At 39.3% G+C, this 22,106-nt stretch overlaps 1 protein-coding gene across 1 annotated transcript; it reads right to left on the minus strand.

Annotated features, from left to right (window-relative positions):
* Window positions 1-9,042: 9,042 nt before the first annotated feature.
* Window positions 9,043-21,395, minus strand: LOC5566464 (ferrochelatase, mitochondrial). Its single transcript, XM_001650796.2, has 3 exons — window positions 21,136-21,395; window positions 10,667-10,835; window positions 9,043-10,118 (listed from the first exon to the last, which is right to left on the minus strand). The coding sequence occupies exons 1-3, from the start codon at window positions 21,179-21,181 to the stop codon at window positions 9,158-9,160; spliced, it is 1,176 nt and encodes a 391-aa protein (XP_001650846.1). The 5' UTR covers window positions 21,182-21,395; the 3' UTR covers window positions 9,043-9,157.
* Between the last annotated feature and the right edge of the window lie 711 nt (window positions 21,396-22,106).

Genomic DNA, 22,106 nt, shown 5'->3' on the forward strand with positions numbered 1-22,106 from the left:
AAACTTCCCTATGCATCAGAAACGATGAATTCATAATCTTTTCGAACTCGGGTTCTATTCGGGTTTTTCGTAGAAAACTTCTTCGGGTTGCGGGTCGGGTTCGGGTTTGAACAGCGAAAATTTTCCGGCTTCGGGTCGGGTCCGGGTTCGCTTTTAAATTTTTGTCTTGGGTTCGGGTCGGGTCCGGGTTTGAAGGAAAAACATAAGTCGGGTACTGTCGTACCCATATGCAGAAAAATAAGTGTTTGATCTAAATGAAATAAAATAATCTACAATTAAGAACATCATAAATACTTTACTAATAAATGGTTGGATCAAATAAAATGAACTATAAAATACATTATTGAACCAGTTTCGAACTTATTGAATTGTTTGGCAGTTTATCTACATTTTGTTTATTGTGTCTCGATTACTTTATGATAAGTCCAACCCTGTGTTGGTAGCGAACGACAGCAGTCTTGATGCTGCGACGTTAAAAGCTTTTAGAAATGAACGAAGACGGCGAAAGCTTCCAACCGCTTCGCGGAACGAAGGAAAAAGTTCATTCACTAGCGTAAATTCGAGGAGTAAAGTTGTGCGCGTATCATGTTACGAGTTTCGTCCGAAATGGAGTCTCATAATTCCGGAGACCATCCGGATTCCGAAGATCGGTTCGGGTTTGGGTTTGAAAAATGTGAAACCCGATCATCTCTAAATTATAACCCTATTCAACCGTTTGCTATAGAACCCCATGTTCGATGTTTCTAAAATAGATGTGCTTATTCTGCGCGGCGTGTGAGTCGAGACAAGTCGCTCTCACCTCAAGTGACGTGAGATGGCTAATGTTAATCGGATGGGAGCGAGTCGACAATTCTCGCATAACGTGTGATCTCGCCCTAAAAGCCATTAGTAATCGAGTGTGTAGCTCCTCATTTCTAAGCAAATTAATGGACCTGAATGAAAAATATCACCACTACACTAAGGAAACGGAACGTATGAGGTACACAAGATTTTCTTATGGAATAACGACACAAGAAGTATTGTGTTTTTCATTCAAGAATCTTATCAAATCCCACAACAGACTTATGAAACAATGTTCATTACATACACATATATAGTTTCATAAGAAACTCTTTTTGGTTATCATACGCATTGATCATTGGCATTCATAAGGCAATCTAATGGAGTACGATTTTTTTAACAATTGCATACGAAAATTTGATGCGTGGAGCGATGTTAATAACATAATATTCACGATAGAAATTCATAAGCTCGCGTATGACAATGATTAGTGACACTTGTGAAAAAAAAACATAAAAAAACACGTAAGAATTCCATACGAATTTCTTGAAAATCTATAATAATAATATTAATAATAATAATACGAATTTCTTATGGAATAAAGACAAAAGAAGTATGTAATGAGACTCATAAGAAAAAAATGTGAACTTCCATCGATCATTGCGTTCATAATATAAATGGATATACAGGTATATTCCGTTTTTATCAACACGATCGGCAATTTTCAGTTGACAAAAACGGAATAATTTTCTTATACAAAATATTTTACAAATTTGAAAAGAAAATTGCAGTTTTGTCAGGATAATACACATTTTATCATATAAATCCGCAGTATTGATGTTTAGGAGCTTTAGATTGTTCATTCTTACACACTAAGCTCTTACGGTGAATTTCACCGTAATCTCAACAGCTGAACAGTTCGGTGAAATAAAACACCGTAATTCCGTCAAAATTTTACGGATTCCGGTGATTTTTAACGGAATACTGTAAAAATTTACCGTACTCCGTTAATTTATTTCACCGAACTGTTCAGCTGTTGAGATTTTACAGGAATCCGTAAAATAATTTAAGTGTGTACAGATTCGTAATGAAAGTTGATTGCAGACCCTATCAATCAATATGATTTTGTAATAAATCAATAGAGTAAGGTGGGGCAAAAGTTCGACCTAAGTGATATAATCAAAGTTGTCAGGAAAACAATAGCAGTTGAAACAAAACAAATACCATACATTGAATCTTCAGCGTATTGGCTATAATTTTGCTGAACAAACTTGTGTCAAAATATTTACCCGTTTTTAGTTATAACAGTTTTAAAATTAATTGTCTTATTCGAACTTTTGCCCCACCGGTGGGGCAAAAGTTCGCTAGCTAAAACACAAAATATCGATCCTTTTATGATAGGCATACTTTACACCAGCCGTAAACTTAAGTTTGACGAAAAATACACACTAAATTTTCATCAAAAAATTGCCCAAAACCGGGTTAATTGTAATATATTCAAAAACAGCAGTTTTTCACAAAACTATGTGGAAATGAAAAATTTTGGTGATAATTTTCACACGATCAGACAAATTTAACTGAATTTGAAGATAATATGTGGATATTAGGCAATTTGCAAATTTTCCCGTGATTTTATAAATTGGTCGAACTTTTGCCCCGCTGATTCGAACTTTTGCCCCACTATGGGCCAAAAATTGTTTTCAAGCATCTATGCAAAAACTAATACACCTCAAAGCAACCTTATGATAGGCCTAGAAACGCCCTTACATAAAATATTGAAAAAGATTTTATCTTCAATTGGTTCCATGCAACGAAAGTTTGATCAAAAATTACAATATTCACGTCGAAAAACAACAAATTGCCATAACCTTTCCAAATCTCAATCGATTTGTATGATATTTGAATTGAAAGTCTCTTACTTGAATAGCATTCGAACCACCATGACATTTATAAGATTTGATTTGAATTGAGCTGGAAATCTTAAAAAGAAACTCTTACCCCACTCGAACTTTTGCCCCACTTTACTCTAATAGTTTTAGTTTTCTTTGTTAGAATTTTAACAAATGTAATATAGAATATTTAAACGATAATCACATAAATATCCTTTGCACCATAAGGTGCGTCATGTTTGTAAAAATAACTACAAGGAAGTGGTCAAGCTGATCATATTTTTTTTTCAAGGGAGATTAAACAAGAAACAACTTTTTTTCTACTGTTAATCCTCATCCAAGGTATCTAGAAGGGAGGTAGCCCAATGTGTCAGATTTCCCATTCCGCCATTTTAAAATGCCAAGTGACAGCTGGCGAGTTTGTTTTGGTTGTTTGGATATCAGATGCATGGCATGACAAAGTAGGTATAGAATGTTTCTTTTACACCCACATCTGTGTGGTATACACGGCAAAGTATCTGAATATACTTCACTGTGTAATGCACTGATAGTAGAATGACTTAACTTACGAGATAAAGTTACAAGAATACAACCGTCATCGTCAGACGGCGACACCGTGGCGCATCCTCTCTTCCATCTGTAGACCATCGGTGGTGGGTGGCTCTCACCCGCTGCACTATTCGAAATTTCCACATTTACATGCATTACATGCAATTGTAAACCAATTTTTCAAATAATCTGTTTTTCTTCGACACAAAACACCGGAATACTACATTAAAGACGAAAATTTGATTCGCGACAAAATGCTGGTGAAAATTTTCACTTCACTGTGTTTATGTTTGTTGGAATAAACATTCCCTAACAACCCCATAGAAACGGTTGAGTACACAAACCCGCCAGCTAGCCAACTCGCCAGCTGTTACTTCCGCCTTCCCCGCAGCTAACCACACCGCGCACCCACTGACTGCTAAGGTCGGTGAACCTGTCATTATAATAATCTTGTCCTCATCCTTATGCTTCTTTTTTCTTTTCCATGGCATTAGATCCCAAATGAGAAAGAGCCTTCTTATCAGCTCAGTGTTCTTATGAGCACTTCCGCAGTGAGAGCTTTTTTGTCAAGGTACATTTACTGCATTTTTGGCCACATCCGATTGTTGATTAAATGTGGAGTTATGTTGCGAAAGTTTTGCCAACTGAAATGAATATTCACGGTTTCCTGTGCTTTGAATAGCCAAAATCTTATCAGTAAAATTGTGGCGACCTTTTTTCTTAAGTTACTACAACCAACTTCGACAGGAATGCACTAATCGCCAATCTAGAACAGCGCCACCATATCCTTTTAGTTAGCTTTACGTTAGATCAGCAAAAAAATATTAAATATTAGTAGTCCCATCAAACTTCGTTTTGCCATCAAGTAGGCTGGCATGCAATCTCCCATACAAAACGACAGGTTAGTTTTCAGTTGTTTTTCCAGTTATTCTATTTTCTAAATAATTCCCTTCACTTAAACACGTCGGAACACTTGACCAATGCAACAGTGAAATAATCATTTCGTAACCCGTAACGCGGGTAGATCACCTTTTCGTGGTGCGTTACGGGGTAAGATCTACCAATTTGAACCCTAGTCTCATCTTGTTTTCGGGCTAGGGTAATATGTTCTGGTAATTCAAGGATTCGCGGTACAAAGTCCTTGTTACTGGCAACAGTTTCTGAAAATTAATCTATTTTACCTAGCAGAAGGTTAAAGACGATGGGACTAGAGTTCCGTTGCATGGTCAAATATCAGTAGTACCGATTTGGTTTCTCAGAAAAATCGATTATGTTTGCTAAGGGGCGCGCCTTCGCTGAGATGTAAATTTCTATGAAGGGTGTAAATAGCGGGACCTTTTCATCATAGTCGATTTGTATCAATATCTGAGGAATCAAAACAATAACTTTACAGAAATCGATGTTTCACTACCTATCAATGGAAATGGAGTAATGCGACATGCACTATACACTAAGGATACGGGTAATGCCACAATAGATCTAAATACTGGTCGCAGTGGCGCATCCGAACAGCGAAAAAAAAGCCATTCCGTGACATAGCTACAAACACCATTCAATTTTTAATTTTTAAGTTCATCAAAAACACAAAAGTGTACAAACTCTAGTAAAAGCATCACCAAATTAGAACTTTCTGGTAAGAAACTCTTTTGTAAAGTTTTATGAATAAGCGTATGACTGTTGGTATAAGATTCCTAATTAACCTTTTAGTTTCCATGTGGGGGAGGGGTTCATGTCTGCTCAAAGATTAAGATCCCAGCAATTTTGGGATGGCAACGTGCGTGACGTAAAATCGTTCAGAATCAACAGTTTCTCAAATTGTCAGCCATTTCAGCCCCTTGCCTTCTTCCTCGATGCAAACTTATTATATTGATATTCCAAAATTTTCTATAGATTGCTTTGCTGGACCTTTTTCCTACCCTTTAGAACAGGATCTAATCAATGGATTTTTGCTATAATTTGTGCAATGCTATCGAGTTTGAGAGAAAGAAGATAATGTCCAAAATATGACGGGGTCGACAGTCGTATTGAAGATAAAATAAACTCGATCATGTCTCGTGTCGTTCCAAAACATTTTTGAGTTCATTCTCAAGTGCATCCCTTATAAAAAAAAACTGAACGTATATGGGATCGTCCATTAATCATGTAGGGGTTATGGTGGGGAGGGGGGTTTGAGATATCTTACGTGCCATACAAATTTGTTTTATTTTCATAAAAAAATCATATCATAGGGGGAGGGGGGACGAGAAACCGCCAAATTGTCTTACGTAATTAATGAACAGTCCCTATGTCTATCAAATTTACGAAGAAAATTCTTTGATGTCATGCAGTGCTGTAAAACGGTGAACAGAGTATGTTCATGCACACCAGAAAAATGCCACCGCATCGGTGGTTCATTTTGTGCGATTGCGTTCTTACTTTCTTTGTTCACGATCGCCCGAACACATATACTGTAAAGGGCATCACATCATTTTATTTTGACATGCAATCACGCGTCCGATTCCCTGTGATATTTCTACAATAACACCACATATTGGTCATTTTTCTCAATACTGTCGTACATTAGTTTGTAATCTATCTATTATAATCATAATCCATCTAATTATTCACAAAATAGCTATGAACGGAAAAAAGAACGGCTGTGAGCAGACTCTGCTCATCCAGCAATCAGGCTCTTTTTACATTTGTTTTGTTCTGGTTCTCCGATGCAAGATTCTGTGACCAAATCGGTCGCTGTTGGTTCGTGAGCGTGTGAGCGTGGACCCTGCTTAATATTGGTTCATTTTGCGTAAACGGCATGATTCTTTCCACCACTGATGTCATGTTATATAAGAAAAAGGAGAAATCTCTGCAACTCTCTTAAGTACGTATTCAACTAATCACAAATTCCAGTTGTTGCTAGGACGTGGCCAGAGCAACTCTCAATTTCTGAAGGATGAGTCTATCTTGTCCAACAGACCATGCTCAGTTTGAAAACACCAATTAATTAGTGGATAAGAACGAGTCAAACCTTGTTGAATCGTATATGACTTGACACCTACTATGTATCGAAGGTGCTCTACACTAATATAATGTCGAAAATTCAACTCTGAGGCTATTGAAAAGGATTTGAATTGGTTCATAATAAGTATTTAGTTTATATTCTAAACATTTGGAAAATAAAAAAAAATCACTTTTTGTGTGTTGATAAAAACGGAATAATTTGTTGACGAAATCGGGACGTGACAAAATCGGAGCGTGACAAAATCGGAACGTGATAAAAACGGAACATACCATGACCCCACAGTTATGGATCAAATAGTGTGGAGTCCAACCTATAAAATTCAATAAAACGACATGGAAAACGTAAAATTGTAATTTAAAAGCACGAATCGAATCGTTTCAAATTGGAACTTCGGTTAGTAAACTGTTTTGAGTGTAATATTTACATAGGATTGCATAAAAATTAAAAATTGTGTCGGTTCCTGAAAACCATATTATGGATCAATTTTCATATTATGGATCAAATTGTGACATATTACGGATCAGTGCGCAAAATCAAGAGATTTTCAACTCAATGCATCTGTATTGCATGGTATGGCGAAAGTTAACAATGTGTCATATATTACTGCAAAAATAGCAGTGTTAGAGCTGGAAACAAGGGTAAAATGCCCTTTTTATTGTGATACTGCATTGTAGTAACTGAGACATGAACTGTTTCCGCTCCACACCAAGTTTTCCTCCCATTTTTGCCTGCTAAAATATGAAATTTACAAACCATGATGTTTTATTAGTTTTATCCTTAGTGCTATTGTCTGAAAATGTGGAATCCAATGCATAAAATAGCAGAAATCTACATTCTTTGGAAGTGATCCATAACCGTGGTAAACAATCATTTCCTGGTCCACATTATGGATCACTAGTTAAAAGTGCTAATATTCGGTGTTTTGAATAAAAATTCATGTAAAATGTTTTCCAAAGATGAATTCATTCTAAATCGAAGCGAATGAGCATAAAACATGCTATAACATTTGAATTTTACCACCTATGGGAGCTTATGAATGCTGACGGCACTTCTTACAGAAAACGACCATATAATGATAGCTGTGTGGTACCAACTGAACATTTGTCAAAAACACCGTTATTTAGCGGTTGAATGTTGTGCTTAACATTACAAATGGTAGAAGACAAATAGTATAACATGGGAAAAATATGTTTTTCGTCAACGTTTATGTTTTGAGCGAGTTATCCGATGTTGAACGCCAAAGTGATCCGTCACTGTGGGTGATCCGTAACTGTGTGGGCATGGTACCTGTAATATCATAAGATACTCTTAAGAGGGATCATAGATATCAATTATGGAATTCTTTAGGACCATTATGTATTTAGAGAATCGCTCTTTGAATTTAGGAAAATGAACACTGAGGAAACGGAACGTATGAGGTACACAAGTTTTTCTTATGAAATAACGACATAAGAAGTATTTTGTTTTTCATTCGAGAATCTTATAAAAATCCACAATAGACTTATGAAACAATACTCATTACATAGACAGATATAAATTCATAAGAAACTCTTTTTGGTTATCATACGCATTGATCATTGGCTTTCATAAGACAATCTAATGGAGTACGATTTTCTTAACAATTTCATACGAAAATCTTATGAATTACGTGGAGCGATGGTAATAACATAATATTCACGATAGAGATTCATAAGCGCGCGTATAACAATGATAAGTGACACTTGTGAAAAACGGTCGACTTCCTATCGAAAAACGCGTAAGAATTTCTTACGAATTTCTTATAGAATAAAGACATAAGAAGCATCTAATGAGACCCATAAGAAAAACTTGTGAACTTCCATCGATCATTGCGTTCATAATATAAATGGGTATAACATCATAAGATGCTCTTGTGAAGGATCATAGATATCAATTATGGAATTCTTCACGATAATTATGTATTTAGAGAACCACTCTTTGAATTTAGGAAAATAAAGATATTCATAAGATCTCTAATGATAACGACGAGAATTTCTTGTGAATATCGAACGTTTTGTGTTTCATAAGAATCTTATATGAAAGAGAGAAAACCAGTCAAGAAATCAATTCACAAGCATTCTCTTATGAAAGCAATTTCTGGTTCAGTGAAGATATTCATGAGATCTCTAATGATAACGACAATAATTTCTTGTGAATATCGGACGTTTTGTATTTCATAAGAATCTTATGAAAGAGAAAAAAACAGTCTAGAAATCAATTCACAAGCGTTCTATTATGAAATGCGTACGTAATTTCTGGCTCAGTGTAGGAAATGGAGGAGGATCTACTCTTCATCGTAGCATTGTTGAATAACGTGTATTTCTTTCACCGCAGTCTCTCCGTTGTCATTCAGTATAGCAAGGTTTCCAAACCGGTGGTCCGCGAACCGTTAGGGGGGCATGACGCCCTGGGTCCGCTAATCCATTGAGAATAGGTGTCGTTTTAGCTATTACTCAAATTTCTGGGTTAAAACTTAAAAGATTTCTCCATAGCATAACTGAATGCTCACATTATGAGCGTTGGATGACAAACGTGATTTTTTTAGTACCTGCCAAATGACAAGTAGGTATATCTGTTGAATCAAACTGAGAGCTATGGCAGGTTTCTATAACATAAAACATTATTTCAAGAACATCCATTTTTAAGGATCCGCAATATGTTTGTGAAATTTCAAAGGAGGTCACAGATGTCAAAAATGTTGGGAACTACTGCAATACAGGCTTATTTAAACTACTAAAATTATGTTTGCCAATTTACCAATGGAAAGTGATATTCACTTAACTTCGAAAAAAAATTGTACTTGAATACTTACGTGCAAATCAACTTCTTCTTTATATTCCTTAAAATATATTAACAACTAACCAAAGCAAACTCGCCTTTTCACCATTAAATCGAACAGTTCAAAAAATGCCTCCCACTACTAATTGCACATTTCCCGGTACCACTGTTTGCTGGATGAGCACTTGGCGTTCACACAAGATGGACACCGCAGAAGGAATTTCGGATTTACTGCATTGGCATCCTTCAGGTGGCTGCTCACCACATCGGTTAAGGCATCGATGAACAAGGGATGATCATTGGGGGCTGCCGCTCGACCAATCTTCTCCGCGCCCACCTCGTGGGCCAACTCCTGGCAGTACTCGATGTCCAGCTCGTGCAGAGTTTCGATGTGTTCGTTGACGAACGCAATCGGCACCAGGATGAAGTTTTTCTTGCCCTGCTTGACGTAGCCTTTGATGGCATCTTCGGTGAACGGTTCCAACCAGGGCAGTGGGCCAACCTTCGATTGCCACACTAAGCAGTACGGATTGCAGTACTTTAGGTGTTCCATGACGTTCTGAACGGTCGCCCCGACTTCGGAGGGGTACGCATCGCCACGATTTACCGCCTTCAGCGGGAGCGAATGGGCCGAGAATAGTAGAATCACATCTTTGCGCTTCTCTGCGGGGAATTTCTCCAACTCCTTACGGATTTTGTCGGCAAAAGTCTTGGCCAGCAAGGGATGCGTGCCCCAGCGATCGATAACGCTCCACTTGGCGTTGGCCAGTCCGTTCTTGTTGGATTTGTAGTGGGTGTAGATCGCATTGAAACTAGAACCGGACGTCGCGCAGCTGTACTGAGGATACTGCGAGAACAGGACAACCCGTTCCGGTTGATCCTGTTCCACCTGCTTCAGGGTATCCTCCGTTAGGGGGGTTACGTAGCGGAAGGCGACGTAATGCTTGTGTGGCGCCGTTTCCGGCGACACTTTGTCCAGCTGTTTGCAGAGCAGTTCACCCTGGATGTTGGTCCATTTGAAAATGGGGGATCCCCCACCGATTTCGGCGTACTTCTTCTGCACTTCGGGGGTACGACGTTTGGCGATCCAGGGCCCGAGCTTGCTGAAATTTTATACGGTTTATCATCAGGCCCCTGTAGTATAATCAATCTTAAAATATTAGCCACAAGTTTCTAGTTACAAGTTCTAATATTACAAATACTAGCATTTTTTGTATCATGAGGGATCTATTTTCAGCTAATATTATTAGTGTTGTGTCTATCTCAAATGATGTTTTTCATTCTAATGCATCATTTTGATAACTTTTGGTATATATTTGCAGTGCTTTCAATGTTATACATACTGGATGCCAAAGACTCAGAAGAGGCTTCCTGAACTGTGGACAAATTAACTTATTATTTTATTCTTTATTTGCAGGTTAAAAGTGGCGAGAATCATGGAAACGTGTGTTGGAAGGAGAGTGTAATAAACATATTTTAAACCTTTACCGCTCATGGTCTCCACTTATCGACAAAGCCAACATAATCCAATCCTGTTCAATATTGTACATTTAGGCTTACAATACGTACCGTATTGAACGAGACAGTACAGTTTTCATGAACTTGTCGAGCTGTTTCGTTTTTTTATTGAGAATGCTCAATAGGAACTTACCTCTGAACGGGAAGCTGAATCATATCGCGATCGGTCATGATTCGGAGCAAATAGTCGTGCACTTGATCCGTAGTTTGTGGGCCTCCCATATTGAGCATGACGATGGCCGTGCGCGGCTTGGAGTGTTTGGCCGATTGCAGGCTAAACTGCCGCATTTGAGTCAGGGGGCCTGTAGGTAGAATATTGATGATTATTATTATTATTCATCTTTATTAGAGTGCTTCTTGTCGTTAACTACGTCTTACGGAAATACAGTATCGGACATATAAAATGCACCAAAGCCGTTTTCCCATACAAAATGGTCAAGTTCAGATAGCTATATCTCCGCCGTTTCTCAAACGATTCTTTTCATTTTTTCTGTGACGAACTACAGATTTCTTCAAGTTTCAAAAAGTAATGTAAAAGTTGTATGAAAAATATTGATTCAAAAGTTACAGATAGGTTGAATTTTGACATAAAAAATGCACCAAGACACAAAGTGATGTAGCAGAAAAACTACGTGTCGTAGCATCTTGGTGTCTTTAGCGCATTTGTTCATTGAGAGATAAGGACCAAGTGCGCTGAAGATACCGAAAGAATACGATGCATAGTTTGTCTGGTACATCACTTTTCGTCTTGGTGCATTTTTTATGTCAAAATTCAACCTATCTGTAACTTTTAAACCCATAGTTTTCACAAAACTTTTTTCATAGTTATCAAAAATTGAGATAATTTGTAGTTCGTCACAGAAAAAATGAGAAGAATCGGTTGAGAAACGGCGGAGATATAGCTCTCTGAAGTTGACCATTTTGTATGTATGGCTTTGGTGCATTTTATATGTCCGATACTGTATACTGGATGTCGATTGAAAATCTCACATTTTGCGACCGTCACGATATTATGTTAGATTTTGAACGCTAATAACTCAGCCATATATCGATTGATTTTCAAAATTTTTCCAACAAAATTTATACAACAATTTGGAGAAATGGAGAAAACTATTGATTATCGGCAATAAACTTTTGAAAATTGGGAAAATTTCGACCCCTTTCTTACGCAACCAATCACGTTCAAGCAGTCCACGCTTCATTTGCGTTCCACTTCCACTTCGCCACTTCACACTATAAAAGCAGCAGATTCCTGCTTCTTCGCGCATTATCATTCGGCGGCGTACAACAGATTGCTGGCAAACAACCAGTTTGACTCCCTGCCAGTGGACCAAATCCCCCAAAAGGCGAACTATCATTTTTGGGGGTTAACTTAAGCTCTCGCACCGGCAATTTTCACATTATGCTACGTTAAATTTCAACTTTTTTGACAATTCACAATTGATTTTCAATTTCGGCCAAACGGCATTCGGCTCGGCCAAATGACCTGGAACCACCGCCACGTAGCGGCAAAAGTGTTAACTAAACATTGCTGCCTCAAATTGCTTTCAAGCTTCTGAACAACTTTGCCGAATACACGAACTGTCTAGGTAGTCGGGATCAAGAGCTAGAACTTGCTTTAAATGACATCAATATTACATCCACACTACCACCACGTAGCGGCAAAATTGCTAACTAAATAGTGCTGCCCCAAATTGCTTTCAAGGTTCGTAACAACTTTGCCGAAGACACGAACTTTCTAAGTAGTCGGTTTCATGAGCTATAGCCCGCTAGAACTTTACCAAATAATATGCACGCTAGCGCCACGTAGCAGCAAAATTGCAAACTAAACGATGCTTTCTCAATTTGCTTTCAAGCCTCTTAACATCTTTGCTGAAGACACAATATTTCTAGGAATCATGAGCTAGAGTATAATTAATTTGACCAAGTTACATGCACACTAGCGCCACGTAGCGACAAAATTTCGTATTAAAAATTTCATGAAACAAACGCTGAACAACTTTGCCGAAGACCGCAACTTTGTAGAAAGTAAGGATTCCGAGATATTAAATCATAAATATTATTGTTTTTAGGTGATGCTAAACTTTTTGGGGGGTGCTGCAATATTCAACTGGGGTGTTGCAATACTAGGTGAAGCGATTCCATACTTATGGTGGGCAGTGTAACTAAAGGAAGGTTGCAATTATGACAATAGGGTGATATTCAAAGCTGAAAAGGCAATAGATGGCTCTATTTCAGTTGAAGTAAAAACGAAATCCTGAAGCAAAGAAAGTACCAAATAACATGAACTTAACACAAAAACTTATGTACTCACATTACGCTTGATTTCTAATCACTACTTTTTCGATCCAGTTTCCTAATTGCTTGTAATTCACGTTTTTCATTATTTTCCATACGCTTTGGCAGTTTTCGACTACCATTCTTTCATCCCAGACAACCAGAAATCGCATGAAAGTTCACGTTATAACTCGTTTATTCATACTAATTACATCAAACCCGCAAAACACTGTGGATAAACTCGTAAGATTGATGAATTTCCTCGCATAAAACACTTTTTTTCTGAGTTCATTTGTACATTTTGGTTCGTCTCGTACACTCGTACAAAGTAAATCGAATCAATCCGTAGCAGCTGTCAAATCAACATTTGTTATCATACGTTAAGTCGCATAAGAGCACAGGTTAGTTCGGTAGATTATTTATACACTCGCATTGTATGTTATTATTCATCACATAATATATGCACGCATATCGCCTCCACTTTTGTACGTAGAAGGCCTTTTCGCGACATCTTATAAGTGAAATTTTGCACATACAAAGCCTCCAGGTGATTTCGTTATACGCACATTTTGGTTGTCTGGGATGTGCTTGTGTTTGAAGTTTGAGAACTTTGAGAATCCAGCGTAGCGCGATCAGTGAGTGGAATACAAACTACAGTGTCGCTGCTCAGCGGCCAGTGAGAGAAACTGAATGTTCAAAAGGTTGTTGTCTGTACTTTTTGCCGCTGGCGCCAACTGTTAGCGTTTGAGAACGAAATAAACAGTCGTTACCCTATTGACTGAAATTCAAATGCATCAGCAAATCACATGGCGTAGTTAACGTCATGTGGTCGTGTCTTGTACAAAACCCCCACTGATTTTTCCATCCATCAAAGATCTTGCACCCAATTCATAATGGCAGTAGCGTCCCGTCCTATGGTGCACTTTTTTTTTTGTTCGGAACATAAACCACTGCGACCAGATTTGATCTATTGTAGTAAGGTGCACTTGGTGCACTGCACAGTTAAAGATTAAAAATTGGGTTTCAATGCTAGTAATGGACCCCTTAATAGCTGAAATTCATTCTCGACGCTTTTCCGCAATGATATCAATATACGTTTGTGGAGTCTAACAAGAAGTTCAATGTCTTTACATCATAGTACGCCTACATACATACAAAATCATTTGATTAGAGGAATCAATCCCTGGAGGAATCTTTACATGCTCCGGAAGCTTTTCCAAGATGAATATGTCAACCCATGGAATAATCGCTCTTATGGTGGTAAGCTCCATCGAAGTTAATACGCCAATCGCGTATTATCCTCGATTTTACTATAGTAAAATCGAGGATGATACGCGATTGGCGTCGTAACTTCGATGGAGCTTACCACCATTAGAGGCGGTTTCTTCACCACCGCTTATGCCTCAGACCTAGTTTAATAATATGGGTAAACGTGGTTTACGACTTAAGCGAATGTGAAGAAATCAGCCTTTAGGAATACAAACATTCATTTTGAATCCATCTTTGCAAACTCATGCAAAATGGTACAGCCCAAGTGACGTTTATTCAAGAGCCTAACTTTCGTAAGTTTAACTTCTATCTTGGTGACCTTGTGGAACCAGGTTTTGCTATTTTCAGCAAACATGAAATGGCAAACTCGCGTTATATTTCTTGGGCGTGCTCGTTAGTAACGTTGCTACACTTCAAATTTCCCCCTTTGAAAAAAAATATCGGGGACCCAAAGTTGGCGCCTAGCCTGAAGGTATACTTAGAAAAAATCCTGGTTCGAATTCCTGGAGGCATCTTTGGAGACATTATTGGTTGAATTCTGGAAGATGTTCTAAACGGGAAAATGTCCTAGGAAAATCGATGGCTGGATGAATTCCTAGAGGACTATTATTTATTGAAGCATTTCTGCATTTTTTTTTGGAATACTTAATGCCTGAGATAATTTCTGTGGCTATTCTTACAAAACAAAATCGTTGAATTCTTAGAGAAATTCCTTAGGAAGTCCGTAAACATCACTAATTGAACTACTGAAGAAATCTTTAGAGCAATATCTTAATACGAGCAGTAGAACTTGTAATGTCTTGAGCAATAATTAAAAAAAAAATAGAAAAATTCTTACAGAGATATCGAGGCAGATTCTATGATGAATACAACTTAGGGTGCAGACAAGTCCGTCACAATCGGGCTCAGATTGGGTACCACTTCTTGTACTGCATTTGGTCCCTCGGTAGTGTTTGACAGATCGCAGTACACTTTTCACGGCATTCTAGATTACCTTGAGCCATAAAATTTTGGGCAACTGCAAGGGACATGGAGGTCTTTAATTTGTCTTTGGTGCAGGACTACTTGGGCACCTACATGATTCACTTCGGCATGTGGGGTTTTTCTCGGCCAAATTGTCTGAAACTTTGCATTAAGAAGCACTTTAGTACGACACATATTGTCGCCAAATATGAGATCTGTAGCTTTCAAAAACCCTACTGCCGAAGTGAATCAAAAGTGCCAAGAATAGGATCCGGCTCCCTATTGTATGGTTTCTCTTAGGTTTCCTTGTTGTTTTCTTAGTCTGTTTTTAGATCCAGTATGATATCTTGGATTCAGGCCTATAGTTCATATTTTCAACACTTAGTAGGTAGCTACCAGCAGTGCACCAGTGTCCGCTCATGCCCCTATTTCCGCTCACTAGTGTAAAAATTGATTTTTCGTGTCAAAAACCAATGTTTTTCACACGGATATATTCTAGCAATATTAACAACTTTCAAATGAAGTCGTCTGACATTATTTTCACTTTATAACATCTCCCCCTTTATTTCAGTACCGGATGTAGTCTTCCAATCTTCTTGGTATTCTGGAGCATCTGGTTGGGCGAGGTGTATCTTCTTCATTAGGCTGAGCTACGGGTACAGGTGTTGATGCAAATATAGTCGGTGTTGCTGTCCGCATGGTTTCATCTAGGCTATCCAATGAATCATTTACTAGAACTGCTTGACTGCGTTGCGAACTGGTAGTTGGTTCTGGACTAGGATTCGTCTGAGTAGGAACTGTTAATCCAAAACTTTCAATCAGTATATCCAAAGGCAATGGAACTGAACGTAACGGTTGTTCGACATCGTTGTATCTAGGACGTAACTGATTTGCGTGAGTACGTATCAACTTGCGACGGCCAGAGACTTGATCCAGAAGGACATTGTAGTTCACATTTCCAACTGCTTCAATAATTGTTCCAGGCTGCCATTTCCATTTGGACGCATTATTGTGCACTTTCGCATAGACGAGTGTCCCAGCTTTCCACGTTGATTTCTGCGGTTGCTGGATCATTGATGATGGTATGGTTGCAGTGGGTCGAACCAAATCGAGAGTAGTCTTCATCGGGCGGCCAAACATCACAACTGCTGGAGATTTTCCTTCCAGAACTGTACTTGGCGTTGAACGATACACTTGAAGGAATGTTTGTAGAGCTTCGGCTGATGGTATGTTCTCCCCGTCGGTGATTTTTCGTAGTGAACGTTTGAGAGCATCAACAAACCGTTCCGCTTGTCCATTTGACTGTGGATGATAGGGAGCGGTACGAATGTGAATAATACCGGAATACTCACAAAACTGCTGGAATTCACTGCTACAAAATTGGCTTCCATTGTCCGAGACTATAGTATCAGGAACTCCAAATCTTGCAAAGGTTTCTTTCAAAATTCGGATAGTCGAAGATGCTGTTGTTGATTGAGTTTGAAAAATGTCTGGCCACTTGCTGAATGAATCGATAATGACCAGATACGACATCCCTTCAATTGGTCCGGCGTAGTCCAGATGAAGTCGTTTCCAGGGTCCATTTGCTTTCGGCCACGATTGAGGCTGAATTTGTGGCGGTGATTTCGCTGCACTGGCACAAATGGAACAACTTCGAACGAAACGTTGAATTTCTTCATCAATCCCAGACCAGTATACAGTACTGCGTGCAACTGATTTCTTGCTAATTGCTTCAAATTCGAGCTCGAAATACAGCTGGGATAACGATTCGGTCGCTGAACATTACACAATCCTTGATGATTAAAAGAGATTTTCGCCGGGAATGGAACATCTTGAGAGCTGGATTAGAAATTTTCTTGATGGACGGCCAGCCTTTGTTGATGCACCTGACTATTTGTTGCAAAAGCTTGTCTTTCTTCGTGGCTGTACGAACCATCTCGAACGTAACTGGAAGGTTGCTAAACGTCTCACACAGGGTACTGTCCATTTCCGGTTCGATGCTAACTGCAGCAACTACGATTTCTTCATCTGGTTTCTCATGATTGTTGATTAACCGGGAGAGGACGTCCGCGTGCCCAAACTGGTCAGTACACGGGAAAAATTTCTGTGGTAATAATAACTATTTTAGCTGACTACGCCCATTCTTAAAACTACCATGGAAATTCACACCAATTTACTATGTTTACGGTACACCCCACCGCATTACTGGTACATTTGACAGAACAAAATTACAACAATCTGATTTCGACTACAGACATGGTAAAATCAAGCGCATTTCTGGTCTGCAGAAAATTGCCGGTGCGAGCGCTTAAGTTAACCCCCTAAAATGGTAGTTCTTACCGCACAATTTTATTGCGTGTAGGAACGTATTCCAGGCGTTAGCGCCCATCTCTGGAGGCGATTGGCGGTATGAAGTGGAATTCCCTTCTTGGATCCAAAAATTTTCAGGAGCGGTTGATGATGATGGCTTGAAATGGCGACCTAGCAGCATGCGGCGAAATTTGGTCACAGCAAATACTAGAGCGAGTGCTTCCTTTTCCACTTGACTGTAGTTTTGCTCAGTTTGTGTTAGTGTTCTTGAAGCGTGAACAACAGCTTTGACTTGTCCATCGGCGAACTGATGCATGATAACGGCACCAATTCCAGTCTTTGAAGCGTCTCCAGATACGATGATGTCCATACTTGGATTGTAGTGGGTTAGCAGCAGATCGGATTGGAGAACTTTCTTGATATTGATGAAAGCTTCTTGACACTGTTGACTCCAAACGAATCAACTGCCTTTCTTCAACAAGTTGTCTAACGGCCGGCGTAATTGATGCATTTCTCTGACGAACTTGCCATAAAAGTTAACAGCTCCAAGGAAAGATCTGACTTGACTGATATCGTTAGGGCGTGGCATCTGAACAATTGCACTGATTTTTGGTGGATCTGGACGTATATCTTCTGAACTGACTATGTGGAATTATTGGCCGAATTTGCACTTCTCCAGTCATAAGTTGAATCCGAACTGTTGAAGTCGAGTGAACAGAGCTTGCAAAGTTTCTTCGTGTTCAGTTTCTGTTTTGGTGTGCACGATGAAGTCGTCCAGGAAAGATTCTACTCCTTCGATTCCCGCAATCAAACTGCTCATCAGCTGCTGGAATGCACCCGGTGCCGATTTTACACCAGGAGCTAACCGGTTGAACTGGAACAGTCCACGATAGGTGTTGACTGTTAACAGCTTCTTTGATTCTTCATCAACCTCAACTTGTAGATAAGTATCTGACAGATCAATGACACTGAAGATCTTGCTACCTGCCAGCTTGCTGGAAAATGACGTCGGGCGTTGGAAGAGGGTAGTGGTGTGGTTCCAAAACAGCATTCAGTCCCGTAGAGTAATCTGCACATATGCGTACTTTTCCTCTTAACTTCTTCACGACGACAATTGGTGCTGCCCATGCGGAATAATCAACTGGAGTGATGATATTTAGCTTCTGCAATCGATCCAATTCCTCGTCAACCTTCAGTATAGCATGGAACGGAACGGGTCGCTTTGGACGGAAAACAGGCTTCGCATGTGGTTTCAGGAATAGCTTAACCTTCGTTCTCGTGCAGTGACCTAGTGTGTCCTTGAATACTTCGGGGTAACGGGTGAGGTATCGGCTTCCGCAGGCTGGATTGAAATTGGATTGATTTACTTGATTGCAGATGGAAGCAAGGGGTTTGTTCCAAAGATCGAATGCTTTGATGAAATCCAGTTCCAGGAGGTTCAAGTTCTTCACTGTAGTGACAAAGCAAGTAACTGTTCTGGATTCGTTGTTGATGGTCATCCGACATTGGAACTCTCCCTTCAGTGGAAGTGCAGCACCCGATGTTGTATTCGCCCGATGGAATGAATTGGTGATTGATGGTGAACCAAGCTTCTTCCATGATCGGACGGAGATGACTGTTATGTCCGAACCACAATCCAGCTGAAGATGCGCCGGTTTATTGTTGATGAGAGCGGTGACGTACTTACGAGTATGTGCTACCAGGTCCGTCACACTCGAGCTCAGATTGTGTACCACTTCTAGTACTGCATTTGGTCCCTCGGTAGTACAAAAGGTACCCAAGTCTAACAGATCGCAGTACACTTTTTACGGAATTCTAGATTAGCTTATGAGCTATAAAATTTTGGGCAACTGCAAGGGACATCGAGGTCTTTAATTTGTCTTTGCTGCTACTGCGTTGACGGAAAGGATGTGATTTGACTGAGATGAACGCTTGCCTTCAAAATGGACATTCTTTGACGAAATGCATGACTCCACATTGCCAGCACGGTGTTCGAGAAGTCTTCTCGCTTCAATGTTGAGAACCAGAGGATTTCGGCTGCTTGGGTTGTCGAACTGCATGGACCGACGAAAGTGATTGCTTCTTCTTCACCAGAGCTGTGTCGTGTTTGAGATTCGACAGCCTCTGGCATTCGGTGACTAGATTCTCGAGATTTACCGTTGCCGCCGTGTCTGCTTCAAGCTTCGATAGTAATCTTGTCCTGACGTCTGCATCTCTTGATGATTGTAGACCGCAAAATTAGTCCCTTGAATTGGTCGATGATCAGCTTATTCAGTTCGAAGTCCTCACACTGGCGGTTGACGATGCGTAAGTAACGTAATCGTCTGCTTCGTTCTTCACAATCTTGAGGCAATCGTACCGTTGACTGAACTGGGATGGTGGTGTCCGAAAACAGATTTCAGTTTCTTCACTACTTCTTCAAAGGTGAAGTCTCGTGGGTGTCGTGGCAGGAGATAGTTCAAAAACTTTTCATGAACTGGAACGCTGAGACTCCCCATGAGCAGGCGAATTTTTGCTGCGTCAACCAGTTCTCTCCCGTCGGCGCTGAACAAATCTTCATACTTCGAGTACCATCTTTCAAACGTCATACCGTCAGCTGGGTCATGATGAAACTCCTTAGGCTGTGAACCGTTTCACCAGTTCGTTTAACTTTTAGTTAAAATTTGACAGCTCGATAGTTATTTCCCCTCCGGTTAGAAATAACCCTGCTCTGGAGCATGGTTAAACTTGACAGTTCGAAAGTTATTTTTTGCTCCCGTGAATTTGAGAATAACTAACCATCTGTCAACTTTGTTCTGAAATAACTACTCGACTGTCAAAACTCAAATGGGTCGACTGCGATGTTCAATTTAACCATTTGAGGAGAAAATAACTATTGAAATGTCAAATTTTAACTAATAGTTAAACGAACTGGTGAAACGGTTCACAGCCTTAATTGTCGCGGAAAGCGACTCGATGATCTGCTCAGGCGTGTTTCTTGACTGCGGATTACCCGGATTAACCGGTCCAAAAACAGGAGCAGCTTGTTCATAATCGCTTGATTGGAAACTTCACCTTGATCACCGACGGCTTCATCAATTCCGCGCGGCATTTTTGGAAGTGTTTCAGCTGGTCTTCAAAATTTCCGGAAGATTTTTCAGTAATACTCGTCGCCAAATTGTTACGAGTGAAATGTGGTGGTAAATTTCTAACTATTTATTGAAATAAGTCGATCTTGATTGAAGGCTCGTAACTGAATGATCTTCATTTCTGCTTTTCGCTGTCATCTTGCTTGCGCACCCAAAGCATGGCATACTTGGTTGCACAACTAGTGGTGGTAACAATCACTAGGTATTTTTGTGTGTTCCAATAACCGCTCATGCAAAAAATTAAATAAAATTTTCAATAAATTTCGATTTTAGTATACAGCCTTCTTTATTGCAGAAGTAGCTATGGTTTGACAAATATCAAGATAAATAACGAAATTCGAAACAATGCATATTTTAGTATGTTCGTCACGAAATATGTTTACCGTGAGCGGAAATAGGAACACTTAGATCAAAGACAAATTGATGCCGTAACAAATGCAATTAAGTTTTTTTTTTTAAGAAAGTTTTTCTAATTATTCTTATTTTGCCGCTGATTACCTATACTTGGAGCTACATTGTGACATAAAAATAGTGTTGATCGACACAATAGGTATTTTATACTAAACATTTGAACGCATAACTTCCCTTAAATGAGCGGAATCCGGTGCACTGATGGTACCAGCCCTGTAAACGAAGTAATTTACTTTCTACTCACCGAATCGCGAGGAGCCACATTTGGAGACGAGAATGTTCTTCAACATGTCGACGACTGATTCCGTTGATGGTGAAACTTTTTAACTAAAAATTCAATACTCTGTGAAGAAGGAGGAGTCCGATTGACTACTTCGTGATAATCTCTTCGATAACAAGGGAACAACTCGAATATAAAAATGTATTATAATAAAATCCGCAAAATCACGTAAACCACCGGAGGCGAAAGATTGTGCAAAACTGAAGAGGCTGTCAAAAAATGATGATGATGATGATCATTGTAAATACGACCAGGTCGATGTTGCGACCAAAGTATTTCAATGTACAGGTAACGAATTTCCGAAAATACACGAAAAAATCAGATTACCAAAAATTAATAATTCTTCAAACCCACCCTCACGTTTGAGTAAACCGCATTTGGGCTTATTCATAAATTTCATAACGCTGAAGGGGGTGGATGGGTGTCCTCACGTTGTTACGGCTCATACAAAATTTGTAGAATATTCATACAAAAAGCGTTACAAAGGGGTGGGTGGGTGTTAAAAAGGTAATTTTCAGCGTTATGAAATAAATGAATGAACCCTTTAGGCCCATTCACAAATTTCATAACGCTGAAGGGGGTGTCAAAATTTTACAGCCCCTACAAAATTTGTATAATAATCATACAATAAGCGTCACGAGGAGGTTATGAATTTTGTGAATGATTTCTTGTGGCATATTTAAATTAGGTATTTTGATAGTCCATTTGCCTGAGTGTAAAACAGAAACCGTGTTTACCCATTAAGTGGAGAGGCACTTCTAGCGGAAATGGGTAAATTTTTACCCATTAGAGGGTATTCACAAACCACCGTGTAGAGTAGACCTGTTCATATTTAAAATAATGTCTGGAAATCTACCGGTCAGGCAGTATTCGGAATTCTCATGCTAAGAACAATGTCTGGTCAAATTTTCAGCTCATTTGATAAAGATTTCAGT

The sequence above is a fragment of the Aedes aegypti genome, chromosome 1 (assembly GCF_002204515.2).
Source record: "Aedes aegypti strain LVP_AGWG chromosome 1, AaegL5.0 Primary Assembly, whole genome shotgun sequence".
Taxonomy (NCBI): Eukaryota; Metazoa; Arthropoda; class Insecta; order Diptera; family Culicidae; genus Aedes; species Aedes aegypti.

Coding starts and splice junctions, on each gene's coding strand:
- LOC5566464 (XM_001650796.2), bottom strand. CDS start 21,181: ATGTTGAAGAACATTCTCGTCTCCAAATGTGGCTCCTCGCGATTCG. Junction 10,836..21,135: donor ATGTGGCTCCTCGCGATTCG/GTGAGTAGAAAG, acceptor TTCTACCTACAG/GCCCCCTGACTCAAATGCGG. Junction 10,119..10,666: donor ATTCAGCTTCCCGTTCAGAG/GTAAGTTCCTAT, acceptor ATAAAATTTCAG/CAAGCTCGGGCCCTGGATCG.